Source organism: Pipistrellus kuhlii, unplaced genomic scaffold, assembly GCF_014108245.1.
Source record: "Pipistrellus kuhlii isolate mPipKuh1 unplaced genomic scaffold, mPipKuh1.p scaffold_m20_p_20, whole genome shotgun sequence".
Lineage (NCBI taxonomy): Eukaryota > Metazoa > Chordata > Mammalia > Chiroptera > Vespertilionidae > Pipistrellus > Pipistrellus kuhlii.
The window spans coordinates 19,915,630-19,928,939 of record NW_023425516.1 but is presented as its reverse complement, the minus strand read 5'-3'; the positions used below and the strand labels follow the sequence as shown (position 1 = coordinate 19,928,939).

The window sequence follows — 13,310 nt, the reverse complement described above, 5'->3', positions numbered from 1 at the left end:
CCAGGAAACATGCAGAGGCAGCAGCCGGTAAGAGAGGAGAGCAAGCCTTTCTCTTTCCAACCATTTTGGTGGCAGACAGGGGAGCCACACCACCACTGAACAACTGAACCCCACTTGACTTCTGGATGAGAAAGACCACAGCAGAATGCTTCCGGGATCCTCCCAGGATGCCCGGATGGGCTCCGGAAGGGCTGGAGCTGTGTCTCATGCGTCTGTGAGTCTGCTGTGCCTGGCCCATGGTCTGGGAACTATTAATAGCAGGCATCCGGAAAGGTGGGAAATTGAGTGACCACCAGAGGTGGGTCCCAAGGATTGGACTGAACAAGGTTACTGTCCCCCTCATTCCCTAGTACAACGATCTTCGCTCCTGAATGTAGGACTTTGGGGGGCTGACTCTGACTAGCTGCCCCAGGTCCCACAACTGCCAAGACCAGAAGGGCCCTGGGGCCCTAGATCACTCCCTCCCGTCATCTCCCTGCTCATACCCAAACCCGCTTGGCTTGCCAGAGGTCAGGGCCCCCAATCCTAGGAGGTTAGCTAAAAGCATCACTTCCGCTTGAGGGCATGTTCCCAGATATTCCATGATGGCGGCGTCACCCTCCTGCAAACAGAGAGCCTGTCCTACCTGTAGTACGACAGCAGGCCGTTCCTGAGCACAAACCAGCGCCACTGGTAGCCCTTCAGGAAGCTGGCCCACTTGAGGAGCCAGCCCTTGAAGCTGTCCAGCCTCGGGGGGGTGGAGGTACTGCCAGTCCCTGCCAGTGGGACCCCATAAGACACCCTCTGCTGTTCTGGCCGCGGAAGAGCTGGGGGCTTGGACACGGGCCTGGTAAAGGGCGTGCTCCCCACCACGGGCGCCTTCGGCCGTCCAGAGGAAGCCTTGGTGGGGTGTCCTTCCCCTACACTTGGGCCAAACTCTTTCCGGGTCCTTGACTCCGGCCCCAGCCTCGGCAGCAGTTCCAATTCCGGTTTGTGCCCTGGTCTCGGCAAAGAAGTCTTCCGGGGCTCAGGTGTCTTCTGGGGCTGGGGAGTCTTTTGGGGCTCGGGCGTCTTCTGGGGCTCGGGCTTCGATCTTGGCACTGGCTCCCACGCCGGCCCCAGCACCTGTTCTGGCACCGTCTTCCACTCTGGCGGCACCGGCATGGGCTGGGCCTGGTGCTGAGGCTGAGGCTGAGGCTGGGGCTGGGGCTGAGGCTGGGCCTGGTGCTGAGGTTGAGGCTGAGGCTGGGGCTGAGGTTGAGTCTGGGGCTGAGGCTGGGGCTGAGGCTGGGGCTGAGGCTCCAGTCTGGAGTCGGGCGTGGGAGCGCTCATGCTCGGTGCCGCCGTGTGGCAGGACAGGCAGGGAACAACGGTGGACAGCGACGACAACCGGCGGAAGCGGCCGTAGCAGCCGCCGCCTCGGCACAGAGCGGCCGCTTTCCCCATCGAGCCGGCGACCCGAGCGCGGAGCGCGGAGCGCGGCCGGCGGGGCGGGCGGGGGTTGGGAGCGGCGGAGGCGGAGGCCGGCGCGGGCGGGGCGGCGCCTGGCGGGCGCGCGGCGCAGGAGGTGGCGGTGGCGGTGGCGTGCGCGGGGCCCGCCGCGGTCCGTGCCACCCCCGCACCTGGCCCGCTGGCTGCGGACCCCGATCCCTCTCTGGCATCGGAGCCTGGCACTTGGAAGGCGCCCTGGGAACACCTGTGGGGCGAGAGCTTGGTGGGCGGGCTTCGGGGGAGGGACGGTGAGCTCCGAGCCACCATCCCTGCCTGCGCCCCAGCCCGTGCCAGGTTCTGGGGTAACAGCGATGGATGGATGCGGAGCCCTCTGGCTGGCTGTCGCGGATGCGTTCGCTCCCGAAACACAGGGGTGAGGGATAGGCAGGGAGCAGGTGCCGCGCCCAGAAACCAGTAAGTGTGCCCGAAGCACAGACGACCAGCTGACGCCAAAAGCCGAGGACGCCTCCCGCCCCCATTACCTGTCTGTGGGTCCCCATTACCTGTCTGAGGGTCCTTCCCGCATCGACCAGGCTCAGTGACCCGAAGCCGCCGCTGCCCTTGCCACCTCCTGGTCAGCCGGCCTCTGGCTCATGCCAGGGCACAGCACGTGGCGACATAGCTCTGGCTTTCTGTAAAGACAGACAGAAAGTTTTGTCTGAAAGCGGATTCTTCACTTGGGCCTTCACATCCCTGGGGAACCAGGCTGACGGGCCGGGAGGCCTCCTCAGTAGCCTGCAGGGTTTTCTCTGTCTGTGCATTTTTTCTGGAAATAAGGTCCATAGTTTTCATGGCTTTTCCAAAGGAGTCTACGATCCTAGAAAGGTTACACATCCCCGATGTTAAAGGGCCTATCCTGAAGGGAAAGGCCAATGGTTACCACGAATAATCAGAAATAGGACTGGGAAGGTTGACCTGTGGGCAGGAAGGCGGCCCTCTGCTCATCGCACCAGACTTACCTTCCCCTTCCCCAGAGTTTATTCTTTTTTAAAAATATATATTTTATTGATTTTTTACAAAGAGGAAGAGAAAGGGATGTAGAGTTAGAAACATCGATGAGAGAATCATCGACCAGCTGCCTCCTGCACACCCCCTACTGGGGATGTGCCGGCAACCAAGGTACATGCCCTTTTCCGGAATCCAGTCCGCAGGCCGACGCTCTATCCACTGAGCCAAACCGGTTTCGGCTAAGCCTAAATTCTTGATCTTTGCTCCTGATAAGATTACCTGTGCAGGTGTAGCCGCCAGTTAGCGAGGCGTGAGCAGAACAGGAAGGCGGGGCCAGGTGCAGAGAGTCTCCGGGGCCTAACGGGCTTACCTAAAGCCCTGGCAGGACACCCCCTTTAAGTCTCCGGGGGTGTCCTGCCAGGCATCTAGGCCTCCGCTGGTTCAGCCCCAAGCCCAGGAAAGCAGCAGAATCGGGCGGAGCCTGCCCTGGTGACATCAGCACCAGCGGCAGTGACTGATGACCCCTCCCCAGCAGGACCAATCAGTGGAGACCAGGACCCTGCGGAGAGACACGGTTGGAAAGCTGATGAGTAGTCTCCTGAGGCCCTCCAGGGACCTCAGACAGAAAGAGCACTCTCGGGCCTGTTATGTTTGTGCTGGAGGTGTTTGCAACCCCCAAGGGGAGGGGAAGCCAAGTGGCAACTGAATGTTAATGATGTGTTTTGACTCCTGCAATAAAAGCATGGCAGGCCTAAGTAACCTGCCAGGGTGGGTGACAGGGCGTCACAGAAAGGACATGGTTTGCACGAAGCTGGGAGGCCAGGCTGTGGGAGGGCACTCAAGGCAAAGGCGCCAGCACATACCAAGTGCTAACTCAGGAGAGAGCACGTTGCCTGGGAAGTGACACAGGGCTCAGCACACCCTGAGGAATGAATGCCATTTATCCTACAGAGTGCGGATCTCCTGGGCACGAGGGAGATTTTTCACTTTAATATATTTTATTTATTTTTATTTTATTTTTTACAGAGAGGAAGGGAGAGGGATAGAGAGTTAGAAACATCAATGAGAGAAAAACATCGATCAGCTGCCTCCTGCACACCCCCTACTGGGGATGTGCCTGCAACCAAGGTACATGCCCTTGACCAGAATCGAACCTGGGACCCTTCAGTCCGCAGGCCGATGCTCTATCCACTGAGCCAGTTAGGGCATATTTAAAAAAAAAAAAAAATTATCCTCACCTGAAGATGTTTTTCTATTGATTTTTAGAGAGAGTGGAAGAGAGAGGGAAAGACTAGAGAAAAATATCGTGAGAGAAACACATGGATTGGTTGGCCTTCTGCACATGGCGTGCCCGGGGCTAGGCCAGGGAGAGACTGCAACAGAGGTACATGCCCTTGACCAGAATCGAACCCGGGACCATTCAGTCAGCAGGCCAACGGTCTACCCACTGAGCCAAACTGGCTAGGGCAGAGTTTTCTCTTTTAAACTGTCAAATGCTACCCCATTGGAAAACTAGCCGCCAGGCTGTCCCTGAGGACCTTAGGGGCAGGAAAGAAGTAAAGTCCCTTGTGGGCTGGATGGTTCTGGGTAGCCCTGTGAGATGGCAGGAACCCTGTCCCCATATGCCTGAGCCCAAGGTCACATTGCCAACAACTGGATAAGAACCCAGTCCTTCCAGCTCCCATTGGTCTTCATTCAAAAACCAGACAGGCTCTCTTATAAGCTTGTAGCCAACCATAGACACTAAGGTACATGCTGGTTTGTCTCATTTTACCCAGGAGAGGAGATGCATGAACTAAGAGGGAGATAGGCAGCATGTAGCCAAGAGCACAAGTTTGGAAGGAAGGTTGCTGTTCACATCCCAGGTCAGCTGCACTCTGCAAACCCAATTAATAGACCTAGAGGGCTCTCACCCTGCAGGAAGGTGTTGCAATAGTGCCCTCTTGTGGACATTCTGAAATGAGTTGGTATAGGTTTCACGTGCTGTTATGCTATTAGATCCGTATTACCTCTGGCCCCTTTGAGAATATCCGGCTGGAAGCTCTGTGAGGGCCAGAATCTAACTACCAGAATCAGGAGGGCTCTATTCTGTGTTGCCAACATCCACACTGCAAGTCCTAGATGACCTCAGATACTGAGTTCAGAAACGTTAGAGAAAAGCCTTACTGTTTCCTGTCTGGGAAAAATGTTACCTCTACTTTGCAAACTTGAGTGTAGAGAGGTAGGGCAATGGGTTGGAGCGGTTATCTCCCCTCCCTGCCCCAGGTGGTGGGGGTCTGTTTATTATATTCTGGCAGATACCAAAGAATGTTGTAAAATATGCGTAGGGCACACAAATAACAAGGCATCCATAGACTCATTAACCCATTTTAGTTGCCTGTTCTTCCTCCTACCTTCTCCCATAATGAGTTTGAGTTTGACCCCCGTTTCCTTGGGTTTTTTCAAGCCAACTGGCTCCCACCTCCTCTTGATTTTACTTTTTAATCCTCATCTGAGAATACTTTTCCATTGATTTTTAGGGAGATTGGAAGAGAGAGGAAGAGACAGAAACATCGATGTGAGAGAAACACGTCGATTGGTTGCCTCCTGCCATAAGCCCAAACTAGGGCCTGGGCCAGGGAGGAGCCTGCAGCCATCCTGACCTCCTCATCATCGGAACAAACGCTAGGCATTCCTGAGCCCCTCCTTTCTAAGGCATCACTGCCCAGGGCACCTGGCCTGGCATTGCACCTCAGACACGTGGGTACAGAAGGTCCATCTTTGCCTTAACCACGCATGCTGGCTTGATTAAGCCTCCTCCACGCAGGCAGCTAGGGGACCATCAGGATCTCCTTCATCAGGACAGAGGGAACGAGGCAGGGAAAGGAACAGCAGGAGTGCCAGGGGGTTTGTGCTCCACTGTCCGCTGGTGTTTATTGTTCTACGATGGTGTTGGCTGGCTGGCTTCTACGTCTCCTCCTCCTGTGGCTGGCTGGCTTCTACGTCTTCTCCCCGTCAGTCTAGAGTGCCTGTGACCCTGAGGCGGTGGAGCTTCTATTTTGAGTAGTGCGGCTGGATTTTCCTCTTAGGATGGAATCAACCTGGCGTGCACGCATACTGTCCAGGTACTGCCGGACACTCAGGAATTCCCGTTTCCAGCGCCCCAGCTTTCTGAACTGGTCCACCAAGAACTTTTTTTTCAGGTGGTCATACAAGTGGCTCATCTTTTTCTTGGTCTTATCGACAGTTTTCATCTTACAGAAAAACAAATGAGGTTAGGATGAAGAAACAACTAACGAGAGAGGCATCTGTGCTGCTGCTATGAGTGAGGGTGACAATATGCCAGCCTATTTCCCTGTTTGTAAAATGTGGGCGTTGAGCCTGATTAGTGGTCGGTAAACTCATTCGTCAACAGAGCCAAATACCAACAGGACAAGGACTGAAATGTCTTTGGAGAGCCACATTTTTTAAACTTAAACTTCTTCTAACGCCACTTCTTCAAAATAGACTCGCCCAGGCCGTGGTATTTTGTGGAAGAGCCACACTCAAGGGGCCAAAGAGCCACATGTGGCTGGCGAGTCGCAGTTTACTGACCACGGAGCTAGATAAATTCAATGGCACCTTCTGAGAGTCTGCAGCCTTAGACCCTGACTTTGACCTTAACACCTCTGGTAAGAAAGAGGTGGGGATGGTGTGGAGAATGGGTGTGTCTTGTTCCCTCCTCTCCCTGTTCCTTAGCTCCTATTACTGTCCCCAGTACTCACTCAGTGCTTCCCACACATTGTAAGGTGACATTCCCCACATCACTTTGAACTCTAGTTATTTCTTCTAGTATATCCTTTTTGTCCTGTCCCCATGACCATAAGCTCTGGGAAGGCACATCCTCTACCTCACCTGCTCATTTATTTACCCCAATGAGCCGGCTGCGGAGAGGACACAAAGAAAAATCAGCTGCATATCTTCACAGAAATTACAACACAGTCAGTAAGATGGGACACAAGCCCAGATATTTCTAAGCAAGGCAGACAGTGATGCATCCCTTTAAAAAAAAACAAAACAAACGGAGTTCAGACCTAACCAGGCTTGGCTCAGTGGATAGAGCATCGGCCTACGGACTCCAGGATCCCAGGTTCGATTCCGGGCAAGGGCATGTACCTTGGTTGCAGGCACATCCCAGGTAGGAGGTGTGCAGGAGGCAGCTGATCAGTTTCTCTCTCATCGATGTTTCTAACTCTCTATCCCTCTCTGTAAAATATCAATAAAATATATTTAAAAAACAAAAAACAAAACAGAGTTCAAATAAGGGAGATAGCAAGAAAATTCCCATGGAGGGTTGCGATAAAAATTGGGGGGTTGGGTATTGAAGGCTGGGGAAGTGTTGGGCATGTTGAAACAGAACCAGACAAGAGGTCATCCTATTTCTACGATCGCAGGTCACTGAAAGCTGGAGGAAACACCCAGGCCTCTCCTCTCTCTTAAGCCTCCCTCTCTCTCCAACGTCAGAATCCCATGAGCCCATCCTCCTGGAACACAGAGGGAAGCTCAAATGCAGGAGGAGATGGAAAGTGGGGGGTCTTTGAGAAGAGGAGCAGAGTCAGGAAGGCAGCAGCTCAATTCCTGGCTGATCGGCCACAAGATCCAGCACATGAAATCCTTTCCCCAGGCGCCATCAGCACAGGAACAGTGGTGACACCCTGGGCAAGTCAGTCACCCCGAGTTCCAGTCTCCTCCAGAACATGGGACTTGCATGAGACTCCCCAGCCCCTCTAAGACCTGGCAAACATGCCCCCCCCCCCCCAAGGAATCAGGGAGAGTAAAATGGACATGGGTCAAGCCACTAACACCCTCTGATAAAAGCTCGTGAGGACTTTACCTCCATTTCATACATTCGCTGTGCACTGAGGTTGTCACGAATAATCACCCGAGACAAGTGGCTCTTGGGTAAAAATTTGGTCACGGCTGCTTCGCTGGAATTCATTAAGCTGGAGGGGGCAGAGGAAGGCGGGAGCATGTTAAGATGGCTGAGGCCTCCCCAGGTTTCCTGTCAGCGAAGCAAGGGAGGCCTAGCTTTCTTCTCGTGGAAAAATGTGCGCTGAAGGGGTAGTTTCTTGACTGCTGAGATTTCCTCAGCCATCCCGAGAAGGATGTAGAAAGAGCAGTCCACAGGAGAGTGGACTGTCTGCCGGAGCGGCCATCTTAAGGAGAAAATGCAGGAGGAGATGGAAAGTGGGGGGGTCTTTGAGAAGAGGAGCAAAAGCTGTAGGGTAGGGCTCGAAGGGCTGAATGTGAGGGGCGCTGAGGTGGGGGCACTTGCTCCAGAGCCTAGACCTTAGGGTAAGGTGACTCAAGAGTCCCAGGTTCGATTCCGGTCAAGGGCATGTACCTCGATTGCGGGCACATCCCCAGTGGGGGGGGTGCCGTAGGCAGCTGATCGATGTTTCTCTCATCGATGTTTCTAACTCTCTATCTCTCTCCCTTCCTCTCTGTAAAAAATCAATAAAAAATTAAATTAAATTAGCCGAGACCGGTTTGGCTCAATGGATAGAGCGTCGGCTTGGGGACTGAGGGACCCGGGTTCGATTCCGGTCAAGGGCATGTACCTTGGCTGCGGGCATATCCCCAGTGGCGGGTGTGCAAGAGGCGGCTGATCGATGACTCTCTCTCGTCGATGTTTCTAGCTCTCTATCTCTCTCCCTTCCTCTCTGTACAAAATCAATAAAATATATTTAAAAAAAAAAAAAAAAAAAAAATTAAATTAAATTAAAAAAAGAGCCAGGCTCTGGGAGTGACAGCGCGGGGCCCGGGGCCACTGAGGGGGCGGGGGTCTGAGGGCGATCAGGCTCCCTCCAGGGCCCCCCCCCTTGGTGTCTGACACCCGCTCCGAACACCCGGGCCGCCCGCACCTGAAGAGCACGAGCGGCTGCGAGGTCCGCGGCCGCAGGAAACAGATCTGCGGCTGGGCCCCGAGGTTGATATCGGGGCGGCTGATGAGCCTGTGGCGCTGGAACGCGGCCGAGGCGGGGTACGCGCCCGCGGTCTTCTTGGAGGCGGCCGCGCCGGTGCTGGACGAGGCTAAGTTCCAGGAGACCGAGGGCCTGTGCTGCTGTGCCGCCTCGTTCTCCGCGCCCGGGGACGCCTCAGGGGGAGGAGGCTGGCTGTCAGCCATGCTCCCGGGGCGCGCGCGGACGTGGAGTGAGCCCCCGCGCAGGCGCAGTGCGCCGAGGAGGGCTCGTTGCCCCGGAAACGACGGAGGGGGCGGGGCCGGGAGGACCGGAAGCACGCGGTACCCGGCAGGCAGCGGGCCTGGCGGGATTGTCCCTCGGCGGCTGCCGTAGCGGGAGCGGGTGCGTTGCCATGGGGACGAGCTAGGCCGCTGGAGCGGGCTGCGCGGGCCGAGTGGACCCTACTTTTCGACTTGGTCCCCGCGTGATCGCGGGGCGGGTAACCGGGTGAGTCCGGGCGGGGCAGCTCCAGGGCTGGGGAGGCGAGGCCGTGGTGTCTCCGAAGACGCGGCATGGCGGATTTCTTCCCGGATGAGGGGCCATTTCTATGGAAGCCGCTGAGCGCTGGGCCTCCGGGAATCGGGGCTCCCCGGGGCGGGAGCGAGGAGCCCTCGGTGATCGGTTTTCTTTCCTCGAGACCTCCGTCCGAGGCTTCGGGCGCCGTTGCTTTCTGAACGAACCTGCGCTCTGACGTGAGACCATTAGGGTCTTGATACCCAAGCAGATAGGAAGCCCATTGCTGCGCCAGCTTCCTAAGAAACCTGTCTGGCTCTACCCTGGAAGTGGCGCCTCCCTCCGGCCAACCCGCGACCTTCGTCCCTCATTTATACTATCTCAGCGTTAACATGCGCCTCGCGGTGTTTGCCCTCTTTCCCCCACACCTACTGAGACCACTGCTCTCTGGGTTTTTGGATGAGGCGGACCCGGAACATTTAGGCTGCCGGCTGGGCTGGGAGAGGGGGGCTTCCCCCCCCCCCCCGCCCTCACGTGATCTTTGGAACCAACAACCCCATCCCTGCGGTGAGCCTGGTGCATTCGGTTTGGCAGGTAGGACTTGCCTGTACAGCCTTTGAACTTCCTCTCCAACGGCCTAGGAACCACACTCCTTCCACCCGCCCCCTCCCCAAAACTCTAGAGAAGCACAGCCAGAGAACTCATCTTTGCCAGATTCCTCAGAAGGAAGAGTCCTAGCTGTTGGACACATTCCCTCCGTTCCAAATATTTATCAGGCGCCTCCTGGTGGAGACAGAGCGGTAGGAGTGACGAGAGACACAGTGACTCGTCCCAATAGAACTCCCAGGTCGTAGCAAAGCCAGGTCTCCAGGGAGGCTCCGGAAGGAGAGAGCGCCCTTAGGGCTCAGAAAGCCGGGAGCAGGGACTCGATCAAACAGGGGAGGAGTGACCCTTGGCTAAGACTGCAGGCTCACCGGTCCTCTGCTGGATGTCACAGAGGGGGATCCCACCAGCTTGTAAGGAAAGGGTCTGAGCCAAAACCCGTTTGGCTCAGTGGATAGAGCGTCGGCCTGTCGACTCAAGGGTGCCAGGTTCGATTCCGGTCAAGGGCATGTACCTTGGTTGCGGGCACATCCCCAGTAGGGGGTGTGCAAGAGGCAGCTGATTGATGATTCTCTCTCATCGATGTTTCTAACTCTCTATCCCTCTCTCTTCCTCTCTGTAAAAAATCAATTTTATATATATATATATATACATATATATATATATATATATATATATATATATATATATATATATATATATTAAAAAGGGACTGCGAGCAGCAAAGGCCAGACAGGAGCAGATGGCCACATGGAACTGCCAGTGGCTTAGGCCTGCAGAGGGCCTTCAGGACACAGGGAAGGCTAACGGGGCCGGAGAGGTGGGTAGCAGCCGGGTGTAAATAGCCTTGACCGCTAAGCTGAGGGACTCCATCTCCTCCTGGCAGTAGACAGCAGACAGCCACTGAAATACACTGAGCAGGGGAGTAGAGCTTCAGCTCGCTGTATGTCTGTGCCGGATGAAGACTGCCGTTTGGCTCGAGAGGTGTGCTCTAGATCCGAATGTTCCTGTTTCAGTGAAACGTGTGGGGATGTGCTATTTTTACAGCCTTGTTCACGACTGAGAGAGTACGGGACCTGGATTTCTCAGCGGAAGCTGGGGTTCTGCCCTGCTTTGGGGCCCATGGCACTGTGGCGTGGCTGTCTACCCGAAGCCCCTCTGCCGCTCTGCACTTGCCTCTGGGGTGTTGCGGGGAGGGTACAGTGTGCCCTTATGCTGGCTTCCAGGAAGCTTCCAGCGACTCTCTTCCCCAGGCCGTCCTCAGAGGCGATGTGCAGGAGTGTGGCAATGACGTAGGACTGTTGCGCATGGGCACATTTTATCTCTTCAAAGAGAAGGTTCTCGCCCTGGCTGGTATGGCTCAGTAGCTAGAGCATCAACCTGTGGACTGAAAGGTTCTGAGTTTGATTGCTGTCAAGGGCACATGTTCGGGTTGTGAGTTCGATCCCCAGTAGAGGTGTGCATGAGACCGATCAATGATTCTTCTCATCATCAATGTTTTTCTCTCTCTCCCTCTCCCTCTCTGAAATCAATTTTACACACACACATACTTTTTTAAAAAGAGCTGGTTCTTAGAGAAGGGAAGCTAAGACCCTCCTCTCTCTTGATACAACCAGTGGCTCCTAGCACAGTGGGCTCTGGCTCCATGTCCCTGGTTCAGAGGCTCGTGGTTTGGCCGTAAAGTCGGAAGAGGAGGGAGCCGTGGGGGTGGTTCCCGGTAGGGGGCTGGAGAACAGAGGATATTGATGAGGACAGAGAAGGGGGCTTTGGGAGCCTAGTGGGGAGCTAGGCCGAGGCTCAGCTGCAGGACCCAAGTCACCCCAACTAAAAATGGGGGGCCCCAGCGGGGAAGTGCCAGGCTCAGGGCGTTGCACATGAGGTCTCCTGGAGGCTTGCTGAACAGACAGACTCCCACTCCGCACCCCAGATCCTGCTCCGTGGGTTTGAGGAACAGCTTGGGGCTCTGCGTTTTTAATAAGTTCCCAGGAACCCCTGGGGGAATCCTGCTATAGGCCCATCCATCCATTTCCCAGAAATCCCCTGGGGTTGGCCCGCTGGCCCCGAGGGGGTCCTGCCCTCTAAGTATCCTCTCCCTCCTGGCAGTTTTCCGTGGGCACAGCCTAGCGGAAAGATGCGGCCTGTCTGGCTCACCGGCCGCTGACCCACCGGCCCGATGACCACACTCCCAGGGGGCCCCCCGCTCCGGTTCCCGCAGCCCTCGGTCAGCGGCCTCTCGCAGATCACCCGCAGCCTGTATATCAGCAACGGGGCGGCCGCCAACGACAAGCAACTGCTTTCCCGGAGCGGCATCACCTCGGTCGTCAACGTCTCGACGGAGGTGGCGAGCGCCCTGTACGAGGACGTCCAGTACGTGCAGGTGCCTGTGGCTGACACGCCCACGGCGCCCCTCTGCGACTTCTTCGACCCCGTCGCCGACCACATCCACGCCGTGGAGGCCAGGCAGGGCCGCACGCTGCTGCACTGCGTCGCCGGCGTGAGCCGCTCGGCCGCCCTGTGCCTGGCCTACCTCATGAAGTACCACGCCATGTCCCTGCGGGACGCCCACGCCTGGGCCCGGTCCTGCCGGCCCATCATCCGGCCCAACAGCGGCTTCTGGGAGCAGCTCATCCGCTACGAGTTGCAGCTGTTCGGCGAGAACACCGTGCGCATGGTCAGCTCCCCGCTGGGGAGCATCCCCGACGTCTACGAGGAGGAGGCCCGTTTAATGATTCCACTGTGAGCCCTGCCTCCGGCCCCGCCCCCTACCGAGTGAGGGCCGTGCAGATCTGCCCTCCATCCCGCGCTGAGATCTGAACTCACACACAGGCGATGTGCTGCAGAAAAACACAGGCGCTGCCTTTTTCCGGAGCAATAAAAAAGGAAGCGTGCCGGAGCTCTCTGCTTGTGATCCGCCTCTTTAAAGATGAAACTAAGTGTGAAATGGTGCAGATCAGGAGTGACAGGTCACGGCTACCGGCCAGAGGGGAGAGTGAGGAAGGCAGGTGGTGCTGGGTCAAATGGGCCGGCGCCCAAAGCGAGGCTGGAATCAGCTGGGCCAGGCCGGAGTGCCGCCGGTGTCCACCTCGTTCTTTCAAACCCAAGGGCCTTAAGCGTCATGGCGCCGCCTCGCTGACCCTGCTGGCGAAGGGACCGGCCATGTGCTCTGGGAACCCCAGGGACTCCGGGCCAGCGCCCCTCCCACCTTCAACCACAGGCCCTGCTCCGGTGTTCTGGGTTTGATTGATGCGTGTGATAATTTTCAAAGAGCGTTCCACCATATAACATGTTTTTTAAACTTTTTCTTTCAATGCCGTTGTACACGAGGTCTGAAAGCGCCCTGGCGCCCCCCACCAGCCTTCGCCGGAAGCGGCATTCGTTTCTCTAGGGCCCGGCGGGAGCAGGCTGCCAGCCGCCCGGCTCCTCTCCCAGGCCTGGCCCAGAGGCTGGAGCCGCAGACCCACACCCCGCCCGCAGCCGCGGCGCCACGTCCTTTTTTCTCTTCATCTTGGTCACTGGGCCCAGAGCAGATCCCTTCGCAGAATGCATGCGGCAGAGTAAGGCGAGGAGGGCCCTGGGTTCTAGCTGGAAGCCTAGAGAATGAATGAAGGGGCTTCAAAGCTGCAGAGTCAGGGAGGTCTGGAGCGGCGGGAGCTTGAGAAATGGATCCCCGAGAGTTGCAAGTTTCAACTTCAGCCTGAGGCTTACCGTGGGGAGGGTGGGGAGGGGGGCAGGGCCAGATGGAAAAGAAAGAATCATTTCCCTCATTCTCTCTGTCCTAAAGCCATAATGCTTTCAGGCATAATGTTTGGGGATAATTTGTTGCCCCGATGCTGCTATGAGCTGGACCCAAGACAC

At 56.4% G+C, this 13,310-nt stretch overlaps 3 protein-coding genes across 7 annotated transcripts in view; 1 reads left to right on the top strand and 2 right to left on the bottom strand.

The window, feature by feature from the left end:
• OSBP2 (oxysterol binding protein 2) overlaps positions 1–1,470 on the bottom strand; it is a 48,196-nt gene extending 46,726 nt beyond the window's left edge. For 2 of the 4 annotated variants that reach the window (XM_045585724.1, XM_045585725.1), the window contains exon 1: positions 626–1,470. In XM_045585724.1, the coding sequence (XP_045441680.1) occupies positions 626–1,425 (800 nt within the window). In that variant the 5' untranslated portion in view covers positions 1,426–1,470. The remainder of the gene's footprint in view (positions 1–625) is intronic. The other 2 variants (XM_045585726.1, XM_045585727.1) reach the window with 1 other exon arrangement.
• A 2,235-nt stretch (positions 1,471–3,705) lies between these two features.
• On the bottom strand, positions 3,706–8,563 carry CUNH5orf52 (chromosome unknown C5orf52 homolog). The gene is made up of 3 exons (XM_036449614.2): positions 8,301–8,563; positions 7,271–7,379; positions 3,706–5,651 (listed from the first exon to the last, which is right to left on the bottom strand). The coding sequence occupies exons 1-3, from the start codon at positions 8,561–8,563 to the stop codon at positions 5,418–5,420; spliced, it is 606 nt and encodes a 201-aa protein (XP_036305507.1). The 3' UTR covers positions 3,706–5,417.
• DUSP18 (dual specificity phosphatase 18) lies at positions 8,265–13,062 on the top strand. 2 transcript variants are annotated; one of them, XM_045585729.1, is made up of 2 exons: positions 8,265–8,324; positions 11,559–13,062. In XM_045585729.1, the coding sequence occupies exon 2, from the start codon at positions 11,629–11,631 to the stop codon at positions 12,193–12,195; it is 567 nt and encodes a 188-aa protein (XP_045441685.1). In that variant the 5' UTR covers positions 8,265–8,324; positions 11,559–11,628; the 3' UTR covers positions 12,196–13,062. The 2 variants fall into 2 exon arrangements, with proteins under 2 accessions (XP_045441685.1, XP_036305508.1); XM_036449615.2 differs by lacking the exon at positions 8,265–8,324 and adding an exon at positions 8,733–8,846.
• The last annotated feature ends 248 nt before the right edge of the window (positions 13,063–13,310 follow it).

Bases quoted from the DNA above. Each gene is read 5' to 3' on its own strand.
- DUSP18 (XM_045585729.1), top strand. From the start codon at position 11,629: ATGACCACACTCCCAGGGGGCCCCCCGCTCCGGTTCCCGCAGCCCTCG.
- CUNH5orf52 (XM_036449614.2), bottom strand. From the start codon at position 8,563: ATGGCTGACAGCCAGCCTCCTCCCCCTGAGGCGTCCCCGGGCGCGGAG. The intron at 7,380-8,300 runs GTGCGGGCGGCC...TGCCCCCTCCAG, and splicing joins CAGCCGCTCGTGCTCTTCAG to CTTAATGAATTCCAGCGAAG. The intron at 5,652-7,270 runs GTAAAGTCCTCA...TTTTTCTGTAAG, and splicing joins AGCGAATGTATGAAATGGAG to ATGAAAACTGTCGATAAGAC.